At 45.5% G+C, this 23,533-nt stretch overlaps 1 protein-coding gene across 2 annotated transcripts in view; it reads left to right on the top strand.

The window, feature by feature from the left end:
* Window positions 1-23,533, top strand: part of FAM120A (family with sequence similarity 120 member A) — a 117,786-nt gene that overhangs the window by 21,368 nt on the left and 72,885 nt on the right. For both annotated transcript variants that reach the window (XM_070049992.1, XM_051846971.2), the window contains exons 2-3: window positions 7,347-7,593; window positions 10,914-10,996. In XM_070049992.1, the coding sequence (XP_069906093.1) occupies window positions 7,347-7,593; window positions 10,914-10,996 (330 nt within the window). The remainder of the gene's footprint in view (window positions 1-7,346; window positions 7,594-10,913; window positions 10,997-23,533) is intronic.

Genomic DNA, 23,533 nt, shown 5'->3' with positions numbered 1-23,533 from the left:
GGATGCCAGTGTCACAGGCAGCAGCTTTACCCACTATGCCACAGTCCCCCCCACCCCCAAGTAATCTTAAGTTGGCTGCTAAGACCCTTGTCATCCTCTGTTTGGGAACTTCTCCTTGCTTCCAGGCCTTACAAGATACTTGGGACGTCTTAGGTTTCCCTGCTCCTGGGAGATGCCTGGACCCAGCGCTGGTCCTCACCACTGGCAGACAGGAGATTTGTGTGCACTAACCTGGGTGTGCATCAGCTCCACCTTCCTTACCTGTCTGTCTCTTCTGAGCGATAGTCTCATGCCAAGGGCTCATTCCAGTCTTCTCCCATGTTTGTACCTTCTTTTTCTGATGGGGAGAACATGGCTTAGGTACCATTTACCGGACCCTGGCGCTTCTGCAAAGTGGCTTCAGAACTATTAGTCCAGACCAAGTAGACACACTTGCCAAGTAGAGCACAGTGTTTGTCTTAGGTTCCTGTCAAGTAGTTGCCAAAGTTTCCCAGGCAACTCCTTCTCTGAGAGGTTATTTTGTACACTTTATAATACAGTCAGCTACATCGGTGGGACTGAGTTTTGTCCTGGCATTCCTTCACACATTAAAAATCTAGGTGATTTTTAATTTTTTTTAGATTTATTTATTTGAAATGTAGAGTTAGAGCAGAGGAGAGGGGAGGCAGGGAGAGAGAGAGAGAGAGACAGAATGAATCTTCCATCTGCAGGTTCATTCCCCAGATGGTTGCAACATCCAGGGCTGGACAGGCGGAAGTGAGGAGCCTGGAACTCCATCCTGGTCTCCCACATGCGTGCGGGGGTCCAAGCACTTGGCCGTTTTCTGCTGTTTGCCAGGTGTATTAGTGGGGAACTGGATTTGAATTGGAGCACTGGCACTTGAACCTGGTGCTCAGGCCCACTGGGGCACAATACCACCAGCTCTGTGACCTTTTAATTTACATATATTAAAATTCTTTCTTTGTGCTGTACACTTGCAAACATTTTGACAGATGCATAGAGTCATCTTGTGCCCATGGACTTAAACTCTCATTTAGGTTTACTTGTCGTTTTCCCATAACTAAATAAACCACATTTTGTCAGTTGCCCATTGGAAACGAGAATTTCTCGGTTGTCCTTGTGGTTTTTAATGCCATGTTGTATTTCCTCAGATAAGGTAAAATGAGTTTTAGCGTGGAGGAAGAAAACAAGAATTTTAGAGTTTGAAGGAACATTAAAGATCCATCACATTGCACCGTGGTAGTTGGGCTGGCTGTCCTGGCAGGTGGGGTACTGCAACAGAGCTGGAGCCCCAACAGTTTTTGTTCCCTGGAGGAAGGTGAGTCTGGAGTGGGCTCCCACCTTTGCTGCAGGTGTTCCTGGGTTGTTTCCTTTATCTTTTCTTCAGGACATTGCAGCCAGCTGTTTGTTTAATGCTGTGTATACTTTTGGGGAGGATTAAGCTATTGTTAATCATTTGTCAATTAGAGTTGGTTGTGAATAATTAGTAGTTCATTCACTTTAAAAATGCCAGTCTGACAATAAGTGTTCTGATGAAGAAGGACTTCAGCTGGGAGCTGGGGGAGGTGACTCTGCAGAGCCTCACATCCCATTTTGCTCTGTGGCCTATGGGAAGAGCTGTCGTTTACTAATTTTGTTGGATTATTTAAGGAATCTGTGGGGACTCACAGTGGGCCTCAAAATGGAACAGTTTTTAATCTTTCTGTGTCTTTTGGGTGCCAGGTGCCAAAGTTGTGATCCTTGTCCTCTGGTGAGACAAATGTGTAAAGTGGGAATTCATCCAAAATATGGAAGCAGAGAGAACCATTCTGTGGGTGTGGTTTATAATAGAACTTCAGCTTTTTTTTTTTTTTTCTTTTAAAAAAAGTTTATTTTAGGGACTGGCGTTGTGTCCTAACAGGTTAAGCCACTAGCTGAGATGCCGGTATCCCATATGGGTGCAGGTTTGAGTCCCGGCTGTTCCACATCTGATCCAGTTCCTGCTAATGTGCTTGGGGAAGCAGCCAAAGGTGGCTTATAATACTTGGGCCCCTGCACCCATGTGGGGGACCTGGATGAAGTTCTTGGCTCCTGGTTTTGGCCTGGCACAGTCCTGGCCTTTGTAGCCATTTTGGGACTGAACCAGCTGATGGAAGATCTCTGTGTTTCCCTCTCTTTCTGTAACTTTCAAATAAATAAAAATAAATCTTAAAAAACTATTTTAAAGCGTAATTTTACCACTTTGATAGAATTATGTTGAAGTTTGCCCTCCCCCCACACTCTTTCAGCAATATTATATTCTGAAATGATTTTGTTTAGTGTTTTTTTCAAAGCTTTTCCCAGGTTTCTCCAGTACAATGTTGTTACTGTGTATACCTATCTCAGTAGTGGTAATTTATTTTTTCCATAGAAGTTTATACCATGATCCTTTTTATGCTTCTTTTTTTTTTTTTTTTAAGATTTATTTATTTATTTGAAAATCAGTTACACAGAGAGAGGAGAGGCAGAGAGAGCGAGAGAGGTCTTCCATCCGATGCCGGCGCTTCAGGCCAGGGCATTAATCTGCTGTGCCACAGCGTTGCCCCCCCCCCCTTTTAAGATTTATTTATTTATTTGGAAGTCAGGGTTAGACAGAGAGGAGAAGCAGAGAGAGAGACACAGAGAGAGAGGTCTTCCATCCACTGGTTCACTCCCCAGATGGCTGCAGTGGCCGGAGCTGCACCGATCGGAAGCCAGGAGCCAGGAGCTTCTTCCGGGTCTCCCACATAGGTGTAGGGGCCCAAGGACTTGGGCCATCTTCTAACTGCTTTCCCAGGCCTTAGCAGAGAGCTAGATTAGAAGTGGAGCAGCTGGGTCTTAAACCAGCGCCCATATGGGATGCTGGTGCTTCAGGCCAGGGTGTTAACCCGCTGCGCCACAGCGCTGGCCCCCTTTTTATGCTTCTAATGTTGTTTGCTGAATTGATGTCTTGGGCTCTGTTTCCAGAGTGAGGTTACTACAGCTCTTGAATACTGCTGCCTGCTGTTTGACCACACACACAGCGGTGTTTGAAGACTGCTAGATCAGACCTGATCCCAGACTGCTCAGACTTTGTCATCCCCACCTCTGCTGGGTCAGGACGTCAACCTCTGTGCTGGGAAGATGGGTGTTGTGTTGCCTTTGGGACCTTGGCACCTGCCCTGTGTGGACATTCTCCTTAACCACTCCTGATGCCTCCCTCCCACCCAGGCTGACCAGTTCCCTCCCAGGCCCTGTTTCTCAAGCCCCTAGGCTGCACAGTCACAGGGGTAGGCTCTGACTTGCTGTCAGGCACAGTTTCCTGGAAGAAGGGGGTTAATAAACTACCTCATAAATGTGGAGCACACAGAACTCAGGGTGTGAGATTGTCTTTCTGCTGCGTCTCCTCTACTGGAGGCGGAGCTCCCATGGAGCAGACAGTGGTCCTGCTGCCTTTTTCAGTATTTTTCAAAAAGGTTTTTATTTTATTTATTTGAAAGAGTGATAAAGAAATATATCTTCTATCAGCTGATTCATTCTCCAAATGGCCACAGTGGGTCAGGCTGAAGCGAGGAGCCTGGAACTCCATCTGGGTGTCCACAAGAGTGGCAGAGGCCCAGGTACTGGAACCATCTTCTGCTGCCTTCACAGGTGCATTGGCAGGGAGCTGGATCAGAGCAGCTGGAATTTGAATCTGGACTCTGATGCGGGATGCTAACATCACAGATTTAACTTGTACTACCAAAGATGTCTGGAAAACAGTTGGTTATTTTTAGTGATTTAAAATACTTAAACACCACTGTAAACGTAAAATTATTTGTAATAGTTGATTTTGAGGTAAAGAACTCAGATTTAGAAATTACCGTTTCTGAGAGTGAGAGAATAAAGCCTGTCTCTCTCTCTCTTTTTTTTTTTTTTTTTCCAAATTTATTTGAGGGGCCAGTGCTGTGGTGCAGTGGGTTAATGCCCTGGCCTGAAGTGCCGGCATCCCATATGGGCGCTGATTCTAGTCCTGGCTGCTCCTCTTCCGATCCAGCTCTCTGCTATGGCCTGGGAAAGCAGTAGAAGATGGCCCAAGTCCTTGGGCCCCTGCACACATGTGGGAGACCTGGAAGAAGCTCCTGGCTCCTGGCTTCGGATTGGCGCAGCGCCGGCTGTTGCAGCCATCTGGGGAGTGAACCAGCAGATGGAAGACCTCTCTCTCTGTCTGTACTTCTCTCTGTAACTCTGTCTTTCAAGTAAATAAAATAAATCTTTAAAAAAATTTTGAGAGGTAGAGTTATAGAGATAGAGGGAGCGACAGAGAGAAAAGTTTTCCATCTGCTGGTTCATTCCCCAAATGGCCACAACAGCTGGAGCTGGGCCGATCTGAAGCCAGGAGCTTCCTCCCATGTGGGTGCAGGGGTCCATGCACCTGGGCCATCCTCCACTGCTTTCCTAGGCCATAAGCAGAGATTTGGATTGGAAGAGGAGCAGCTGGGACATGAACTGGCACCTATAGGGGATGCTGGAGCCACAGTGGGAAGCTTAGCCTATCATGCCACAGCGCCAGCCCCTATTTTTTTTTTTTAACTATACTTACCTATTTTAGCTGATATATGATGTTTTTAGATTTAAAGATAAAGCGGCATTCTTTGTATTCTAAGAAATAGAACACTGGTTGACTAATTGAATTTTTCTTATAAAGTAAAATATTTTAATTGAAATATTGACCAAAAAAATCCAGGAAGTCATTTTTCCTTTCAATATGCATCTTTGTAAATTTTGGTTTGCTTCTCAGTGAGAATTCATTATAGCCAACTTCCCTATAAAATTTGTTATAGACTTTAAAGTTGAGTGAGAAATGAGATAACTTTGCAATGATGTCCAGTAAAATTTCCAAGGTGATAGAAATGTTCTGTGTCAGTCTGTGATCTCCGGTTTATGTATTAGCTATTGATCACATGTGACTGCTGAGTGCTTGGTCTTAATTGTGAGCTTAGTTTAGTTTGGATTTTCATTGAATATAGCTACACATTGGACAGCAGTTCTAGAAATTTAAAGTAAAGGGCATATATTCTTATCCTGTCAGATTATCTGGAGAGTAAATTTGCCATTTAAAAATTTATTTATTTTTATTTTTCATATACTTAAAAAACAGAGTTACACACAGAGGCACCTTCTGTCTGCTGGTTCACTCTCTAAATGCCCATAACAGCCAGGGCTGAAGTCAGAAGCCCAAAACTCCATCCAGCTCTGCCACATGGGTGGTAGGGGCCTAAGCATTTGAGCCATCATCTGCGGCCTCCCAGGATGCATTAGCTGGAAGCTGAATTAGAAATGGAGTAGCCAGGACTCAGACTGGCTCTCTGATATGAGATGCAGGTGTTGCAGGTGGAAGCTTAATCCACTGCACAACAATGGTGGGAACGTTGGCACAGCCCAATTTGCCATTCTTAACTGTATCACCTGAGTTTATGTAAAATTCTGTTCTCTAAAATGCCGTATCTGTGTGGAAACATAAAACCTGCCCGGACTTCAGTTGCATGAATGAGGATGGCATCCACAGGAGAGACATTCATGGTCTGGGACTTGAAGCACTGTAGGAGCACATGTTTGCTTTCTGGTATATTTTTGGCACTTATCAGAGGCCTCACCTCCCTGCTTCCTCCTGGGTGCTGTGGAAGTCTGTGGCGGTGTGGATATGGCCTACTGCAAGTCATTGGCAGTTTTCATTGCTCAAAAGTCAGCTCATTTAGAGCCAGAACCCATGGTGGTCCCGACATTGTGAGACAGAAAAAGTGAGCACTTACTTTAGGGGGACCACGTGCAGCTCCTGTTGCCCCGATGCCGAAGGCCTCAGGAGTGTGAGGGCTAGTAGCCAGTGAGTGATGGTTAATACTTGGTATTTATTTATTTATTTATTTATTTATTAAAGATTTATTTATTTATTTGAAAGTCAGAGTCACACAGAGAGGGGAGAGGCAGAGAGAGAGAGAGAGAGAGAGAGAGAGGTTCCCCAATTGGCCGCAATGGCCAGAGATGCGCTGATCTGAAGCCAGGAGCCAGGAGCTTCCTCCGGGTCTCCCACATGGGTAGAGGGGCCCAAGGACTTGGGCCATCTTCTACTGCTATCGCAGGCCACAGCAGAGCTGGATCAAAAGTGAAGTGGCCGGCGCCGCGGCTCACTAGGCTAATCCTCCGCCTAGCGGCGCCGGCACACCGGGTTCTAGTCCCGGTTGGGGCGCCGGATTCTGTCCCGGTTGCCCCTCTTCCAGGCCAGCCCTCTGCTGTGGCCAGGGAGTGCAGTGGAGGATGGCCCAGGTGCTTGGGCCCTGCACCCCATGGGAGACCAGGAAAAGCACCTGGCTCCTGGCTCCTGCCATCGGATCAGCGCGGTGCGCCGGCCGCAGCGCACCGGCCGCGGCGGCCATTGGAGGGTGAACCAACGGCAAAGGAAGACCTTTCTCTCTGTCTCTCTCTCTCTCACTGTCCACTCTGCCTGTCAAAAAAAAAAAAAAAAAAAAAAAAAAAAGTGAAGTATCTGGTCTCGAACCAGTGCCCATATGGGATGCCAGTGCTTCAGGCCAGGGCATTAACTAGCTGTACCACAGTACTGGCCCCCATTTATTTATTTTTAAATCCCTGTTTGACATACCTACTTTGAAGAAACTATTTTGAGGGTTGGTGTTGTGGCACAGTGGGTTAACTCACCACCTGCAACGCCGGCATCCCATATCCGTGATGATTTGAGTCTCAGCTGCTCCACTTCCGGTCCAGCTCCATGATAATGGCCTGGGAAAGCAGTGGAAGATGGCCCAAGTACCTGGGCCCCTGCATCCCCTTGGGAGACCCAAAAGAAGCTTTTGGCTCCTGCCTTCTGCCTGGCCCAGCCCTGGCCATCTGGATAGTGAACCAGTGGATGGGAGAGCTCTCTATCTCTCCGCCCCTGCCCTAACTCAGACTTAGAAAAAAAAATAAAAAAATAAACTATTTTGATTTTTCTGAAGGGGACAGTACTTTCTTCTCTCTTCCTCCTTCCCACTCTTTTTCTCTTCTGTTTTTCCTTCTTCCCCTCCCTTCTTTCCAATCAGTATCAGAAGGTGGTCAGCTGGCTTTATGTATTTTAAAGTAAGGGAATCTTTGTACTTGACAAGAATGGCAAGTTAATTTGCAGTCTAGATGGAATCATAGGCTACTGACGAGGTGCTTTAATCTGACTTCCCACAGAGCTGTTGGAGCTGTGTGCTGAGCAGTAGATCCTGGCACTTTTTGACCATGTGGATTCTTGGGTAGTTTTCCTTCAAGTTTTCAGCTTCTGTACAAACATGTGCTTTGAAGTGTGCTGTTCTGATCTCATGTCTGATGTTTGCTGTCCCCTTCTGTTGCAGGTCGCACAGAGCATTGAGGATCACCATCAGGAGGTGATAGGCTTCTGCAGAGAGAATGGCTTCCACGGCCTGGTGGCATACGACTCTGACTACGCCCTGTGCAACATCCCTTGTTACTTCAGCGCCCATGCTCTCAAACTGAGCCGCAACGGGAAGAGCCTCACCACAAGCCAGTACCTGATGCATGAGGTTGCCAAGCAGCTGGACCTGAATCCAAACCGTTTTCCTGTTTTTGCTGCTCTGCTAGGTAGGTGGGGCAGCGTGAAACCTCATCTTATTTTATAGAGGATGTCTACACTGTGAACACATCGATCTTTCAACTTGTTCAGTTTTGAGATGTGTGCCTTACATTTAAAAGAACCAAGGAATGGGCTCTTAGCATTTCTTCCCATTGCTTTTGATGTAGCTGATAATGTACTGCTTTTGTCCTTCAGTGTGTTTATGTATTGTTCTGTTCTGGTTGAAAAACTAATTTTGTGAATAAACTTCTTTAAAGTTTTAGAAAAATAATATTTCTAAATCACAGATGTTTACACATGCTCACTAAGATAATCAGACATTTAAACCTTTGCCATAAACTGTGTTTTTAATAGAAGCAGACATACTGTTAGCACTGTTAGATTTTCCCTCATTTTCAGGACCTTCACTATTTTAAAAGAAAAACAGCAACAAAAAAAATCATCTTCCCTTGTTTCCGTCACCTACCCTTTTAGTAAATGTATAAATGTCTTTAAAAATTCCCTTGTGGGTAGGTGTTTGGTGCAGCAGTTAAGGCTTCCCGTTGGATACCTGCATCCCATATCAGCGTAGTGCTGGGCTGAGTCCTGACTCCTTTGCTGCTAATCCAGCTTTAGTAGCAGATGATAGCGCCAGTGCTTGGGCTCCAGCCACCCATGTGGGAAACTAGGATGGAGGTGCTGGCTCCTGGCATAAGCTTGGCCCAACCCTGGCTGTTGCAGGCATTTGGGGGAGTGAACCAGCAGATGGAAGATATTTTTCTCTGTGTTTCTCCCTCTCCCTCTGTCACTTTGCCTTTCAAATAAATCTTTAAAAAGTTTTTTTTTTTCAAGACGTAATTTATTCATCTGTTGTTTTGTATCTGTCAGCTACTTTTTCTTGTGTGCTAAGTGTCTCAGTCTTGCTTTGATTTGCTGAGAGTTGGTAAGAATTGTGTCCAAATAGAGGTGTGTTCTAATCACTGCTGTGTTTAGAATCCTGGTTCTGATGGGATAAGGGCTGTTGGTGATTCAGAGTTCTTGAAGCTGTGTGGTTTCCACTGAAACTATTGCCTGGTTCTGTTGTATCCCACAGAGATCAGCAGCTCCATCCATCCTGCTTAAGAAGAGAATTATATTGTGGGCTATTTTTGAAATCCCTGGTTACTAGAAAGATTGTTATACATATTCCAAAATAGCTTATATAGTTAGAAATTTTACTGAAGGAGTCACAATATTGTGTGTTTTATTCTTGTGGTAGCATTTTAAATTATATAACAATGAACAAAATTCTAATTTTACAACTTGTTTTTGTATCTAATCTCAAATTCTTAGGAAATTTGGGGGTTTGGAAGACTAAGACTAATCTTATATTTTCCAAATATTAATATATAAAAAAGTATTTCCTATGTTGAAATTGGTTAACATATGCAAAGCTCCACATTTGCATTAGTACTAGGCAGCTATAGCTTGGCAGATAATTGACTTTCATTGAGTATGAAAATTGCATACTCTTCGAATATGGATGCTTGAGCTGATTTGAAATATAGAAAAATATCTTATTTAAGAAACATTACATGTATTTCTTAGGCGATAATGCCAACTCATACTTTTCTAGCTAATTGCTTTGTGGAAATTTGAAGTAGATGAAAAGTACAATCAGTTGTAATTTGTCATCAGATTACTTTAAGGCTTGGTATCTCTTCAAAAAAAGTTTGTGCCAATTATAAGTAAACTTGTAGCTGGGTGAATTTTTTATTTTAGTTTTGAAAGTTTCAGTGTCTTCAAATATCAAAGCTTATTTTTTCTCTCCTTCTGTAATGTAAAGTATAACTGTAATTTTGTTTAGGAAAGTTTTGTGAAATAATAAAGGTACTTCAGAAATCTTGTAGAAAAATGGAATTAAAAGATAAATTTATTTTGGTGCAAGAAGTTTTTCATTAGTTTGCATTTTTCATGAACTTTTTGAAGTTCTCTTGTATTCATTTGTGTATTTGACCCATTTCCAGAGACTACTTGTATTACTGATGTTGGAATTGACTTTGTAGTTTTTCACACTGATGATTCAAAGATAATCTCTGGGCTGGCGCCACAGCTCACTTGGCTAATCCTCCGTCTGCGGCGCCGGCACCCTGGGTTCTAGTCCCGGTTGGGGTGCCGGATTCTGTCCCGGTTGTTCCTCTTCCAGGCCAGCTCTCTGCTGTGGCCCGGGAGTGCAGTGGAGGATGGCCCAAGTGCTTGGGCCCTGCACCCCATGGGAGACCAGGAGGAAGCACCTGGCTCCTGGCTTCGGATCAGCGCAGCACGCCGGCTTTAGCGGCCATTTGGGGGGTGAACCAATGGAAAAAGGAAGACCTTTCTTTCTCTCTCTCTCTCTCTCTCACTCACTGTCTAACTCTTCCTGTCCAAAAAAAAAAGATAATCTCTGACACTTCAGACTTGACAGTAAAATTCTGTGCAGTCCATTGGGGGAAAACCACGGAAAGCACAACAGTGCTGGACATGTGGGCCAAGCCTTGCTCATTGTGTGTGCTGGTAGTTTAGGAGCTCTGTGCTGTGTGTTGCTGTGTTTGGCATAATATATGAAGAGTTGCAGATGATCTTGCCTTGTTTCTGTTATCAACTAATTAATGAATTTGCTATCTTAATGTGGATATGATTAAATCACATTATGTTTAAAGACCACAGGAGTTATTTAAGAAGTTATACTGCTTTTAAATTGTTTTCAGAGAACTAACGTACTAAAGATGTTAGTGTATCAGGCATTCAGGCAGTACCATGAGAGTGGAGTATTCCCCTCAAAATGTAGTTTCTGCATTGAAGGCATTTGTAGACCGTGCACAGTACAGGTGATGAGGTAGCACAGCATGACTGTTATTGTGGGATGTGCTTTGTCAGATTGTAAAGGAAATTAGAGGAGCAGGTATTAATCCTTTTACAGTCAACAGTCACTGTAATGTTTAATCTTGCTAAGATTTTATAATCATGCAGATTCTACCTTTAGTTGTTGAACCTAGTTCACATAATTTTGAACCGCACTTGTTGCATGAATAAATGAAAACAGTTTGGTCAGTATTTGGCATCCTGGCATTACCACACCTGTTTGCAAACTGGTATTTACTGTTAATACTGCGCTGGGAAGTTGCTGAGGTTGGAGGCACTGTGCAGCTCTCATTTTGGATGCTGTTGGGACCACACTGGGAATCGGGTAGAACTCTAGGCTGCCTTGCGGATTGTCCCTGCTTGTGTTGCTCTCTGTTAATACATGAAAGTTGTTGTGGTATATAGGGATCATCAGGTTGCCTGTATCACTGTGATGCTTGCTTTTACGTCACCTACTTTTGTGTTTCAGGAAATCACATTCTACCTGATGAGGATCTGGCGTCGTTTCACTGGAGTCTGCTAGGTCCAGAACATCCACTAGCCTCACTAAAGGTACAGACTTCACCTCCCCTCCAGTCACATAGATCAGCATCTTTCAGTAGAGTTTGGTAAATTTTATAGCTTTCTCACTAATTTTGTAACAATCATAAAATAATCTAATTTAGGCTTACATGCTTTTTGGGTGATAGAGGACCTAAATTCATTAGAAAAACCTCCATTTGTACTGTTTTATTAAACATAAGTGGTTTTCTTATCTTTCTCCCTTTTAATCCCCTTCCTTTCTGTGATAGTAAAGAACATCAAAGAAGCACTCACCTTGATTCTCTGAAGTGGGACGGTTCATGTTGTTGTGAGTGTAGCAGTAGTGAGTGAGTTTGGGATGAGCCCCCAGGAAATTCCGGTATACAGACACACTCCTATGTGCAGGACAACAGTGGGATATGTCGTGACGTACCCTTCCCCTAAGTGGAAAATACTGTAAGTTGGGGTTCATCTGTACTTGTTGGTGGTTCCTGTGACCTTGGCGGTCACTTGTTGGGTGCAAAGTGCCCTTGGTGACAGGGAATCAGGGAAGAGGGGCTCATGTCTGCTCTTAGCTCTGCAACTGCGAGAGAAGGTTTGAGCAAAGACTTCTGGAGGCAGACTGCCCTGCAAGATTCTCACTTCTGTCAGAAGTAACCTTCTCTACAAACAACTTTAACTGGCGGTTAGTTTCCAGTTAGAAGTTTTCTGCCCACATTTTAATTCACACTCATAATTCCTGAATATGCAAGCAGATGTTCTTTCCCACTTCTGACTGCCCTTGGCCGTAGTGCCTCTCCTGTATGTTTTTAGGAATGAAGTGATGGGTCTATGAAGCCAGCAACTGTGCTCATCAGCACTGTTGAACACTGGTTTATATGCACAGACATGGGTAGAAGCTCACTTCTCCAGAAGGGTCATTTTCTCTTGAAGAGCAGGGTGGGAAACTTGCAAGATCTCAAGCCTGAGTGTATTTAGTCTAGAAGTGTAGTCTGACAAAAGGGACAAGGGTGCACAATGAAATGTCCTTAAGAGCTGTGTATGGTGGTAGCAGGGTGTGGGTGGTCATAGACATGTAGCGAAACAGGTTAACCGTCACTTGGGTTGCCTCACATCTCATATTAGAGTGCCTGGTTCAAGTCCTGGTTACTTCACACACACTGGTTACTTCCTTCTGATGTACCTGGGAGGCAGTGTATGATGATCCAAGTACCTGGGTCCCTGCCACCCTTGTGGGAGACCCTGATAGGGTTTCTAACTTCTGGCTTTGGCTTGGCCTACCCCTGGCTGTTTTAAGCATTTGGGTTGCGAACAGAAGAAGGATCTGTCTCCTTCCATGTCTGTCACTTCGGCTTTCAAATAAATCTTTAGAAAAGAAAAGGAGAAGCTGGTGCTGTGGCATAGTGGGCTAAGCCTCTGCCTGTGGCACCAGCATCCCATGTAGGTGCCAGTTCATGTCCTGGCTGCTCCTCTTCCAATCCAGCTCTCTGCTATGGCCTGGGAAAGCAGTGGAAGATGGCCCAAATATTTGGGTCCCTGTACCCTCTTGGGGGACCCCGAGGAAGCTCCTGGCTTTGGATTGGCCCAGTTCTGGCAGTTGTGGCCATTTAGGGAGTGATCAAGTGGATGGAACACCTTTCTTTCTGTCTCTCCCTCTCTGTCGCTGTGGCTCTGCCTTTCATATAAATAGATAAAATCTTTAAAAAGAAAGGAAAATAACATGTAAATCCAGCATACTGTGTTTAAAAAGGAATTAATAAAAATCAGGAGAAAATTTCATTTTGTTACCATCTAATGTAAATCACAAATTTCCATGGATAGGAAATCAGGCATCAGTAGTCCATCGGTTGCCTCTGTATGGTGGCAGCACAGTGACTTTATTTACTTGTTTTGTATATGAGCAGCCCTCTTAGACTCATTTATTTATTTTTTTAAAGATTTATTTTATTTATATGAAAGACAGAGTTGCAGAGAGAAAGGTAGAGCCAGAGAGAGAGAGGTCTTCCATTCCATTGGTTCACTCCCCAAATGACCTCAACGGCCAGAGCTGAGCTGATTCGGAGACAAGAGCTTCTTCTGGGTCTCCCACGCGGGTGCAGGGACCCAAGGACTTGGGCCATCTTCTATTGCTTCCCAGGCCGTAGCAGAGAGCTGGATCGGAAGAGGAGCAGCTGGGACTTGAACCAGCGCCCATATGGGATGCCAGTGCTGCTGTCTGGGACTTTAACCTGTTGTTCCACAGTGCCGGTCCCTTAGACTCACTTTAAAAAAGTTATTATTTGAGAGGTAGATACAGAGTGAACACTCCCATCCACTGGTTTATTCCACAAATGCCAACAAGGGTCGGGGGCAATAGAGATGGGAGCTGATAATCCAAATCTCCCCAATGTGTGGTAGGAGCCCAGTTACTTAAATCATCACTGCTGCCTCTGGTGTGTGCATTAGCCGGCAGCTGGAGTCAGGAGTGGAGCCAGGTAGAGAACTCTGGCACTTTGATGTGGAATGTGTGTCTTAACCTCTTAGCCCAAATGTATGCCCCTAAGCCCATTTTCTTTAGCATGTCTTTACCTACTTCACCACTGCATCATATCTGCTCACTGTGAGTATGCCTCTCAACTCCTCTAGTCAGGTGGATCAGCAAGAAGCTGTCTACACCTCTGATGACATGAAAAGAACTGTGTGTCTCCTGTAGGGTGGTGAGCACAGAAAACCTGCAGTGCCCAGGGAGAATAGCAGGGGTGATGAGATCATTGGATAACACCTGAAACTGTTTTGTGCTACCTTGTTAATCAGTAGGTTGTGCTTAGTAGGAGATTATGAATGCAGTGCTGAGCGCACTCGTGGCCTAGAATTGCAAGAAAGCAACTGGAAATAGGAATGATTTGGCTCCTCTAGCTTTATACATATCCACACTTCACAGTCAATATTGAGGTGCTAGCAAAAGGTGGGCATCAAGTTTATTACATTTAGAAGTCAAAAATATTTCATTTAGGACAGTGGGGCCCATTTCATTTAACATGTAAAATTCTAGGTTGAGGAGGGCAGCTTTGAAGACAGGGTCTACTCTCTAGTGAAAGGAAGAATATTGGGATTGTGTGTCAGTCCTTCTGCTGCCAGTGGGAAGTGGGGCTGCTTTGTGAGCCAGTGGGCTGGTAACAGGGTGTGTAGGGCCGCACACTGGCTGGGGGCCCAGTCCTGAGGCTGTGTTTTCCTTACTTTGCTTTAGGAAACTCAATCTGTTTTGTTTATAGGGACTTAGGAGAATGTTCTGCACATCTGTAATAGTTGAACTGTGCTCCTTTGATGCCTCGTTTCCAAATAATGGGGAGGGCTTCACTTATTTAAACTTTTTTCTGGTGAAAGTATTTCAAAAAGGATCATACTTACTAGCAAAATGGATGAAGCATTGTTACAATGTGTTTGTGACCCTGAGTTAGTGAAGATATAGTATGGCATCTATGAGAATGGAGAATGGAGAACGGGCCTGTGTGTGCTGACCTTTGGAAGAGGCTTCCAGTTCCTGTCTTGCCTGGGCTACCCTGCCCCTTCAGTTGGTCTGTGAGAGATGGGAAAGGCCTTGGGCAGCCTAGTGCTCTCCTAGAAAGCTGAGCAGGTGGAGCACAGGCTTTAGAGTCCACGGCCTGAGCTTTGCCTGTTCGTGCCTCCTCTGTGCTCTGGTCACTGTCTGGGTATGCCCCTACATAGCCTGGTGTAGCTATGAGCCCGCAGATCTGTTGGGTATAGGCAGATGCCAGATGAGTGGTTTTAGAAATATGCTTTTGGAATTTCTTTCTTTCTTTCTTTCTTTCTTTCTTTCTTTCTTTCTTTCTTTCTTTCTTTCTTTCTTTCTTTCTTTCTTTCTTTCTTTTTTTGACAGGCAGAGTGGACAGTGAGAGAGAGAGAGACAGAGAGAAAGGTCTTCCTTTTCCGTTGGTTCACCCCACCAAGTGGCTTCTGTGGCTGGTGCACCGTGCTGGTCCGAAGCCAGGAGCCAGGTGCTTCCTCCTGGTCTACCATGGGGTGCAGGGCCCAAGCACTTGGGCCATCCTCCACTGCCTTCCCGGGCCACAGCAGAGAGCTGGACTGGAAGAGGAGCAACGGGACTGGAAGAGGAGCAACCGGGACAGAATCCGGTGCCTTGTCTGGGACTAGAACCCGGTGTGCCGGCAGCGCAGGTGGAGGATTAGCCTAGTGAGCCGCGGCACTGGCCAAATTTTTTTTTTAAGATTTATTTATTAGAAAGGCAGAGTTAAAAGAGATTTTCCATCTGCTGGTTCACTCCCCAAATGGTTGCATCAACTAGGGCTGAGCCAGGCAGAAGCCAGGAGCCTGGAAATCCATCCTGGTCTCCCAGGTGGGTGTCAGGGACCCAAACACTCGGGCTGTATTCTGCTTTCCAAGGTGCATTAACAGGGAGCTGGATTAGAGCTGGAGCATGGCTGGCACTGTGGTGTAGCAGGTAAAGCTGCTGACTGTAGTGCCAGCATCCCATGTGGGCGCCGTTTCAGTCCTGGCTGCTCCATTTCTGTTCCAGCTCTCTGCTGTGGCCTGGGAGAGCAGTGGAAGATGGCCCAAGTCCTTGGGCCCCTGTACCCACATGGCTTCGGATCAGCACAGCTCCAGCTGTTGCGGCCAATTGGGAGGTGAACTAGCAGATGGAAGACCTCTCTCTCTCTCTCTGCCTCTCCTTATCTCTGTAATTCTGACTTTCAAATAAATAAATAAATCTTTAAAAAAAGACCATAGCAGAAATAAATAAGGGAGAATCTTAAGCAATATTAAAATTAATAAAACGAAGAGCTAGTTCTTTGAAAAGAAAAAAACAACTGGAGCAGCTGGGACTTGAACCAGCTTACAGTACCAGATGCCAGCGTTGCGGACTGCGGCTTAACTCTGCCACAACGTTGGCCCCTGTTTTAATTTTTTAAGGAAATGTTTCTGTAGGCCTTTGCTGGGCTTCAGTTGTATTTTACATGTTACCTTCTGGTGCCTCTGGTTTTTCTGAAGCTCGAGTTTTTGGATTGGTTTTCTTAATACACCTTATATTTGATATACTGTTTATGTGGTATCATTAGTTACAGGACATCTGTTCATCAAATGTTTTTATGTGTTCCTAAAGTTGTGTTCCTTAGTTTCCTGTGTTTTGAGATTCTGTCCCTAGGGGTTGTTAGTGATCAGGTTTCCCGGCCACGGAGCCCCTTGTGCTGCTACGAGCGGATACGTAGCCTGCGGGCCTATGTCTGTGCTCGTACTCCCCAGCCACCCTCTCCTCCACAGCCCCTCCCTGTGCTTCTCTGGAGCCTACTTTTTCCCCAGGAGTTCCCTCTGGCACTGGCATTTCTTCCTTTTTGGTTTGAATATCTTTATCTTGCACTTGGGTTAGTTTCTTCCTTTACCCGCTTATCTTCTTGGAGGCCATTGACCATCTTCAACCACAAGACACTGAGAATACTTGCAGAAAGTGTCCATTAGAGATGTATGGCAGTGGAGTCTGGTTCTGAGAGGAGTGAGGATGCTCTGTGTCAGGTCTCTAGGACGTGGAGCAGACAACAGGCAGCAGTCAGGCGCTGGGCTTGCCAAGACTGTGTTGCTTCCACAGGGAGACGTACAACACAGCGCACAGCAGCCAGTGTGTTGTAGCTCAGTGTCCTTCAGGACAAAGAAGTCTGACTAGCCCTCCCTGGGCTTCCAGATGACTGCTCTGATACTGGACACCGGTGGCCCAGTGTCACCAGTCTGCGGCCCTCGGGCCCACGATGCCTGACCTCTTCCATGGAGCTCTGGCTGGGCAACCCTGTGGGTCACATGTGCCACTTGGTGCCAGCTGCCCAGAGAGTCTGCCACATGAAGAGCATATAAAGCTTTATATTATGCTGTATGTTCTCTGTACATGTACGGGAGATAGACTGACTACCAGCAGGTAACCATTACCTAGATTGCTATTTGATTCTCCAGAATTAAAAAAAAAAAAGTACATCCTGGCTGGCCCCGCGGCTCACTAGGCTAATCCTCCGCCTTGTGGCGCTGGCACACCGAGTTCTAGTCCCGGTCGGGGCGCCAGATTTTGTCCCGGTTGCCCCTCTTCCAGGCCAGCTCTCTGCTGTGGCCAGGGAGTGCAGTGGAGGATGGCCCAGGTGCTTGGGCCCTGCACCCCATGGGAGACCAGGAGAAGTACCTGGCTCCTGCCATTGGATTGGCACGGTGCGCTGGCCGCAGCGCGCTGGCCGCGGCGGCCATTGGAGGGTGAACCAATGGCAAAAGGAAGACCTTTCTCTCTCTCTCTCTCTCTCTCTCTCTCTCTCTCTCTTACTGTCCACTCTGCCTGTCAAAAAAAAGTACATCCTGCAAATCTTTGTCATGATAACCATCATCATCATCATCATCATCATCATCATGCGTGTCTGCCTGTTGTGTGTTCTTTCTGGTTAATAGATTCACTGTACTGAGTTTAAGCTTTTGGGTCTTGAAAACCTGCATGTAAGGAGAAGCTGCTAATTTTTAAATTATGTGGAATTGTTAGATGGAATGATTTTGAATACAAGACTGAACTCAGTATTTTCTGCTGCTTTATGTCTTCAGTGAGAACTTCCTTCTCTGTTCCCTGTTCATTTTAAAATAAGGGTGGAAAGCATGAAGTTCTAAGGGATCTGCTGGAGTCTGTAGGGAGCAGGACTAGTGTTTCTGTCTGTTTCAGTCCCGGCACCAGGGGCCAGGTGCTGGGAAGAGACTGTACTCCTTACTTGTCACATCATTCCTTTAGCTTGGCTCCCCTGTGCAGTGAGGGGATTGCCAGGCAGTGGGAATAGGGGTAAGGCCAGCAGAGCGGGCTGCACAGCCTGAGTGGTCTGAGAAACCAGTGCTTCTCATGGCCTGGGGAGATTGAGAGTGAGTGGGCCACAGGAGGCTCAGCATTGCTTCTGTAAATAACAGTGTAGAGGTAGGTATTTGGTCTAGTGGTCAAGACACCTGCGTCCCTTATTGGAGTACCTGGGTTGGATTGCTGGCTCTACCCTTGATTCCATCTCCCTGCTACCGCAGACCCTGGGAACGAGTGGGGATGGCTCAAGTAGTTGGATCCCTGCCACTCATCTGGGAGACATGGATTGAATTCCTGGCTCCTGACTTTAGTCCCTAGCTCATGGCTGTTGCAGGCATTTTGGGAGTAAACCAGCAAAAGGGAGCCCTCTATATCTGTCTCTCTAAATATATATTTAAAAAAAAAAAAAACAACAGTGTAAATAGTTTGTAATTCATTTCCTACCTGATGAGTCCTTGGCCTCAACCTTCTCGTTGCTTCCTGCAAGGACTCTGGCCTCACTGTGAACGTCATGACGGTGCTTGGTGCTGCTTCCTGATCCTCACCTGATACCACCTCCTCTGCCTGGGCAGATGACACAGACCCTGGTGTCATCTTCTGGTGAATATTAGAGGCTCCAGGACAGCCACCAGCCTGGGGAATGTCACCCTTTACTGATGTTAGTCCCTGTGTGCCCACAATCCGGCTTACCTGAATGTGTCTTTCTCTCCATCTCTCCCTCTCCCTCTTTAGTATTTATTTATTTGAGAGGTAGAATGACAGAAAATAGAGATCTTATCTCTGCTGGTTCATTCCCCAAATGTCTGGGCCAGGCTGAAGCCAAGAGCCTAGAACTCCATTCAGGTCTCCCACATGGGTGGCAGAGTCCCAAGTACTTGCTATCTTCTGCTGCTTTCCCAGGTGCATTAGCAGAGAACTGGATCAGAAGTGGAGCAGCCAGAACTAAACTGGTGCTCAGATGGGATGCTGGCATCACAGGTGGTGGCTTAATCCACTGTACCACAATGCTGACCCCATTTTCCCACCTTGAGGCTGGGGTGTTTCTGGAATTCTTTTTTTTTTTTTTTTTTTAATTTTTAAAGATTTATTTATTTGAAAGGCAAAGTTACAGCGAGCAGAGAGAAAGAGAGAGAGTTCTTCATCTGCTTATTCACTCCCCCAAAGGGCCACAGTGGCAGGAGCTGTGCAGATCCAAAGCCAAGAGCCAGGAGTTTCTTCCAGGTCTCCCACATGGGTACAGAGGCCCAAGGACTTGAGCCATCTTCTACTGTTTCCCTAGGCACATTAGCAGGGAGCTATATTGGAAGTGGAGCAGCTGGGACTTGAACCAGTACACATATTGGGATGCTGGCACCGCAGGCAGTAGCTTTACCCTCAATACCACAGCACTGGCCCCATTCCTGGCATTCCTGAACTCTTATCATGAACACACTTTGCAGGATAAGTACTTCTGGTATACCTCTGGTACACTGTCCTGTGAGCACCTTAGTCCTGTGTGCTTTTTCCCTTGCTTGCTTCTCAGCTTCAGTTTGTAAATATAGTTAGTTTTCTCCTGTGTTCCCCACCACCATCTGCCTGTCTCCCTGTTCTCACTACATCTGTCCCTGAAAGTTTAATCTCCCTCATTGGAGGCCTTGCTGTTGAGATTATTTTGATCAAGACTGCTGATGCCTCCATTGCCTAACCTTGAATGTGGTTGTCAGCCTTACCTTCTCCCTCCCTGTGGCTCTGCTGCCTGGCTCCCCACATTGGTGGTGTGTGTTGGTCCTTCTGACAAGTTCTTTTTGGAGGGAACTGTGGTTCTTACCCTCTTGGCAGGTCTTCATTGAAATGTCCACCAGTGCGTTCCATTTACACGTTCCACCCGCATGCTAAATTTGATGTTTTGATTAAATGTGTCATCATCCTTTTCCCCCACTCCCCCCCCCCCCCAAGTTATCTTCCTGTTTTGCACTTCCTAGGCTGTGATACCATTGCCCTGCAGTCATCAGGGTAGAATTGCAGTCATTTGATTTTCCCCACTCCTGGGTCTATTCTGACGATTCTTCTCCATACTCTGCCTCTGTTGCCACTCAGACTTGGACTTGAGCTGGAGCTTTGTGTCCTCCCTCTCTGTGACTGCCTCCTCCCTGTCTCCCTTGTGGCTAACATGGCTATCTATCTCCATCTGCCTTATCCCCTGCTTAGGGTCTCAGTGCCTCTCATCTATAGAGTGGTTTGAGTTTCATAAATCTGTTAAAAAACTAAAAAAAGATGAGGGACTACAGTTGTTGATTTCTAAGCTTTCTATATAAGAATATTAGAAGAGGGGACTGTGCACTGGTGTAGCTAGCAGGTAAAATTGCCGCCTGCAGTGCCAGCATCCCTTATGGGTGCCGGTTTGAGTCCCAACTGGTCTGCTTCTGATCCAGCTCTCTGCTATAGCCTAGGAAAGCAGTAGAGGATGGCCCAAGTCCTCAGGCTCCTGCACCCACTTGGGACACCTGCAAGAAGCTCCTGGCTCCTGGCTTCAGATCAGTGCAGCTCCGGCCTCTGTGGCCATCTGGAAGCGGGTGGAAGACCTCTCTCTCTCTAACTCTTTCAAATAAATAAATAAATCCTTTCAAATAAATAAATAAATCTTTCATATAAAAAAAGAATATTAGAAGAAAAAAGAATTGCCTATCTGCCATCTTTTCATTTAAAGAAAGCACATCCCAGAGTAAAAGGAAAGGACCAGCCCATAGTGGCCAAATGTGTTGAATTCACTCAGAGGCTCACCGGCAGGTCCGGCACAGGTGGTGGCTCCTATGGGGTGGGGTGGGAATGGTGGTGTCTGTCCTCAGTGTGGTGGTGATGATAAGTGAGAGGCATGTGTTCAGAGAAGTTCGTGCACACAGTGCTCACTGAGCTGCTAGGACACAGCACAGCCTACCTCCAGGCAAGAAGGACCTCGGGGCACTGTGGGCTCATGGCACTTCTTCCTTAGGAGACCCTGCCACCTCCATAGGAGGGTGCCCAGATTCTCCTTTGGGCCCTTAGCCTGCAGAATGAGGTGAGGAACTTGTCCATTACAAGGTGCATCAGCCTGCAGAGCTGTGATCACTCTTAGTATTATTTGTGATTAGTTGCATTTGGGCAGCTTATTCATGGCTTTATTTGGGCAAATTACAGAAGGTACTTATATATCATGACTTTTTAAGAGTTTGGGAGGCATGACTGTTAGTGATTAACAATTATAGCATTAAGTATTTTCTTTCTCTTGGCTGTTTTAATAGCAAACGTTGGTCCTGCTCAAGGGCATGCTAAATAAAGCACAGATTATTGGAGCCTCTACCGTCTCCCCTCCCCTCAGTAGATCTGGGCTGAGGCCCAGCACTGCAAGGATGACAGATTCTTAGAGACCACACCTTGAGCCCTGCCTACCACTGCTGGTACATCCAAGGAAGCGTTTCTCTCCCTGTCCTCCTGGGTCCAGCGTTTACCTCATCCTTTCAGCATCTTGCTGTCAGGGAACTTGGAGAGCCCTGGCATTCTGCTGTCTAGTGTGTGCCTCTCCCACAATGGAGTGTTGACTAAATCTAGTTTCCAGTTCAGTTCCCTGAAATTTTGCCAAGAGAGTTATTCATAATCCTTATACTTTAGTGTTCTGCGAGTGATGAAGTGGCCAGGTCTCCACCTCCATGTGCTATTTGGAGCTGCACACTGGTCTCAAAGCCATTCAGTCCTGGTTCCATATGCTGTGAGAGCTGCAGGTACATGCTGCTGATGGGTGCTGAAGGTCCAGGTAGACACACACATGATGAGCATATGAAGGGTGATCTTATTGTTGGTGTCACTGTCTGGGTCTCTGTGCTATTTCTGTTGTTGCTGGGAAACTGATGCATATTCTTGTCTGTGCATTGCATCATGGTGACGAGGTGGTCTTCAGAGTTGATAAAGCATCAGTAATGCGCATGATGAGTCGCATTCACAAGATGCGGGTCACAGTCTTGGTGAGCACCAGGAAGGGTCTTCTATTTCTTGTTCTTTTCATGTAATAAAGCTTTACTTCAATGCTTAGATGCATTCAGCTAATCATGATAGTGGTACTACACTTTCCTGTCATATACAAATACTTCATATAAAACCTTTGAAAGGGTAGATACTAATAGCACTTTTAAAAAAATACTTATTTATTTATTTGAATGTTAGAGTTACACTGAGAAGGAGAGGCAGAGAGAGAGGTCTTCCATCTGCTGGTTCACTCCCCAGTTGGCTGCACTGGCTGGAGCTTCATACATCCGAAGCCAGGAGCCAGGAGCCAGGAGCTTCTTCCCAGTCTCCCACATGGGTGCAAGGGCCCATACACTAGGGCCATCTTCTGCTGCTAAAGCAGAGAGCCATAGCAGAGAACTGGATTGGAAGCAGAGCAGCTGGGATTTAAACCAGGGCCCATATGGGATGCTGGCACTGCAGGCTGTAGCTTTACCCAATATGCCACAGCGCCGGCCCCCCAATAACACATTTTAAGGTGTCCTTTAAAAGTAAAATAAAATGCCAAAAAATTTGACATCCTTACAAGGATATAATTAGCAGTAAGAAAATGGATATATGACATAGTATTATTCAAACAAAGCAAATACACATCTGGTTTTATACTTTGTATATTTATTTTTAACTTGAAGACTTTGCTTCATTTCTTTTTTTTTTAAGATTTATTTATTTATTTGAAGTATAGAGTTATGCAGAGAAAAGGTGAGAGAGAGAGAGAGGTCTTCCATCTGATCCAAAGTCAGGAGCCTGGAGCTTCTTCTGAGTCTCCCACATGGGTGCAGGGGCCCAAGGACTTGGGCCATTTTCTGCTGCTTTCCCAGGCCATAGTAGAGAGCTGGATCAGGAAGTGGAGCAGCTGGGACTTGAACCGGCACCCATATGAGATGCTGGCACTGTAGGCAGCAGCTTTACCTGCTACACCCCAGGGCTATTCCCTTCATTTATCGAAGTTTCTAAATTTCTAACTTTTATTTAGATTTTCTAAACATGTGTAAAGAAAATATCTTTTTTTATTTTAGAGATAGTTTTGATTTTTCTTTAAAGGTTTATTTATTTATTTGAAAGGCAGAGTTAGAGAGAGAGAAAGAGATCGATCTTCCATCCACTGGTTCACTCCCCAAATGGCTGCAACGGCTGGAGCTGAACCAACCTGAAGCCAGGAACCAGGAGCTTCTTCTGGGTCTCCCACGTGGATGCAGGGGCCCAAGCACTTGGACCATCTTCTGCTGCTTTTCCAGACCATAGCAGAGAGCCGGTTCGGAAGTGGAGCATCCGTGTCCATATGGAATACTGGTGCCCCAGGCGGTGGCTTTATCCCCTATGCCACAACTCCAGCTCCAGATTATGTCTAGTTAATATCCTGTAAAGTAGAACACAGTCCAGCTGAATGTATCAATCGTCCTCTATTTAGATATCAGTTTTAGACAGCATTTTAAAATATCTTTTATAACCAGTTTACTAAAGTCAGAGTTCTTATTTAAGGAAATTTGGGAACACTGATTTATATTGAATTATTATCACTTTAAAAGTTGCTTTCCACAAACTTTATTTCGCACCGCCAGATGTAAGTAAAACATGCAATGCATTTACTGCTTCAGGAGTTCTGACAGCTGTGGCTTTAGTTTTCTGGGCATCCAGAAATTCAGATTTCTGATAATAAAAGAAAGATACCTAAATGGCTAAAAATCATATATTTTAAATTAGGTTAATGGAGAGGTTGAGGATTATTTAAAGAA

Source organism: Oryctolagus cuniculus, chromosome 1 (assembly GCF_964237555.1).
Source record: "Oryctolagus cuniculus chromosome 1, mOryCun1.1, whole genome shotgun sequence".
NCBI lineage: Eukaryota > Metazoa > Chordata > Mammalia > Lagomorpha > Leporidae > Oryctolagus > Oryctolagus cuniculus.
This window is presented reverse-complemented; position numbering and strand designations above follow the sequence as displayed.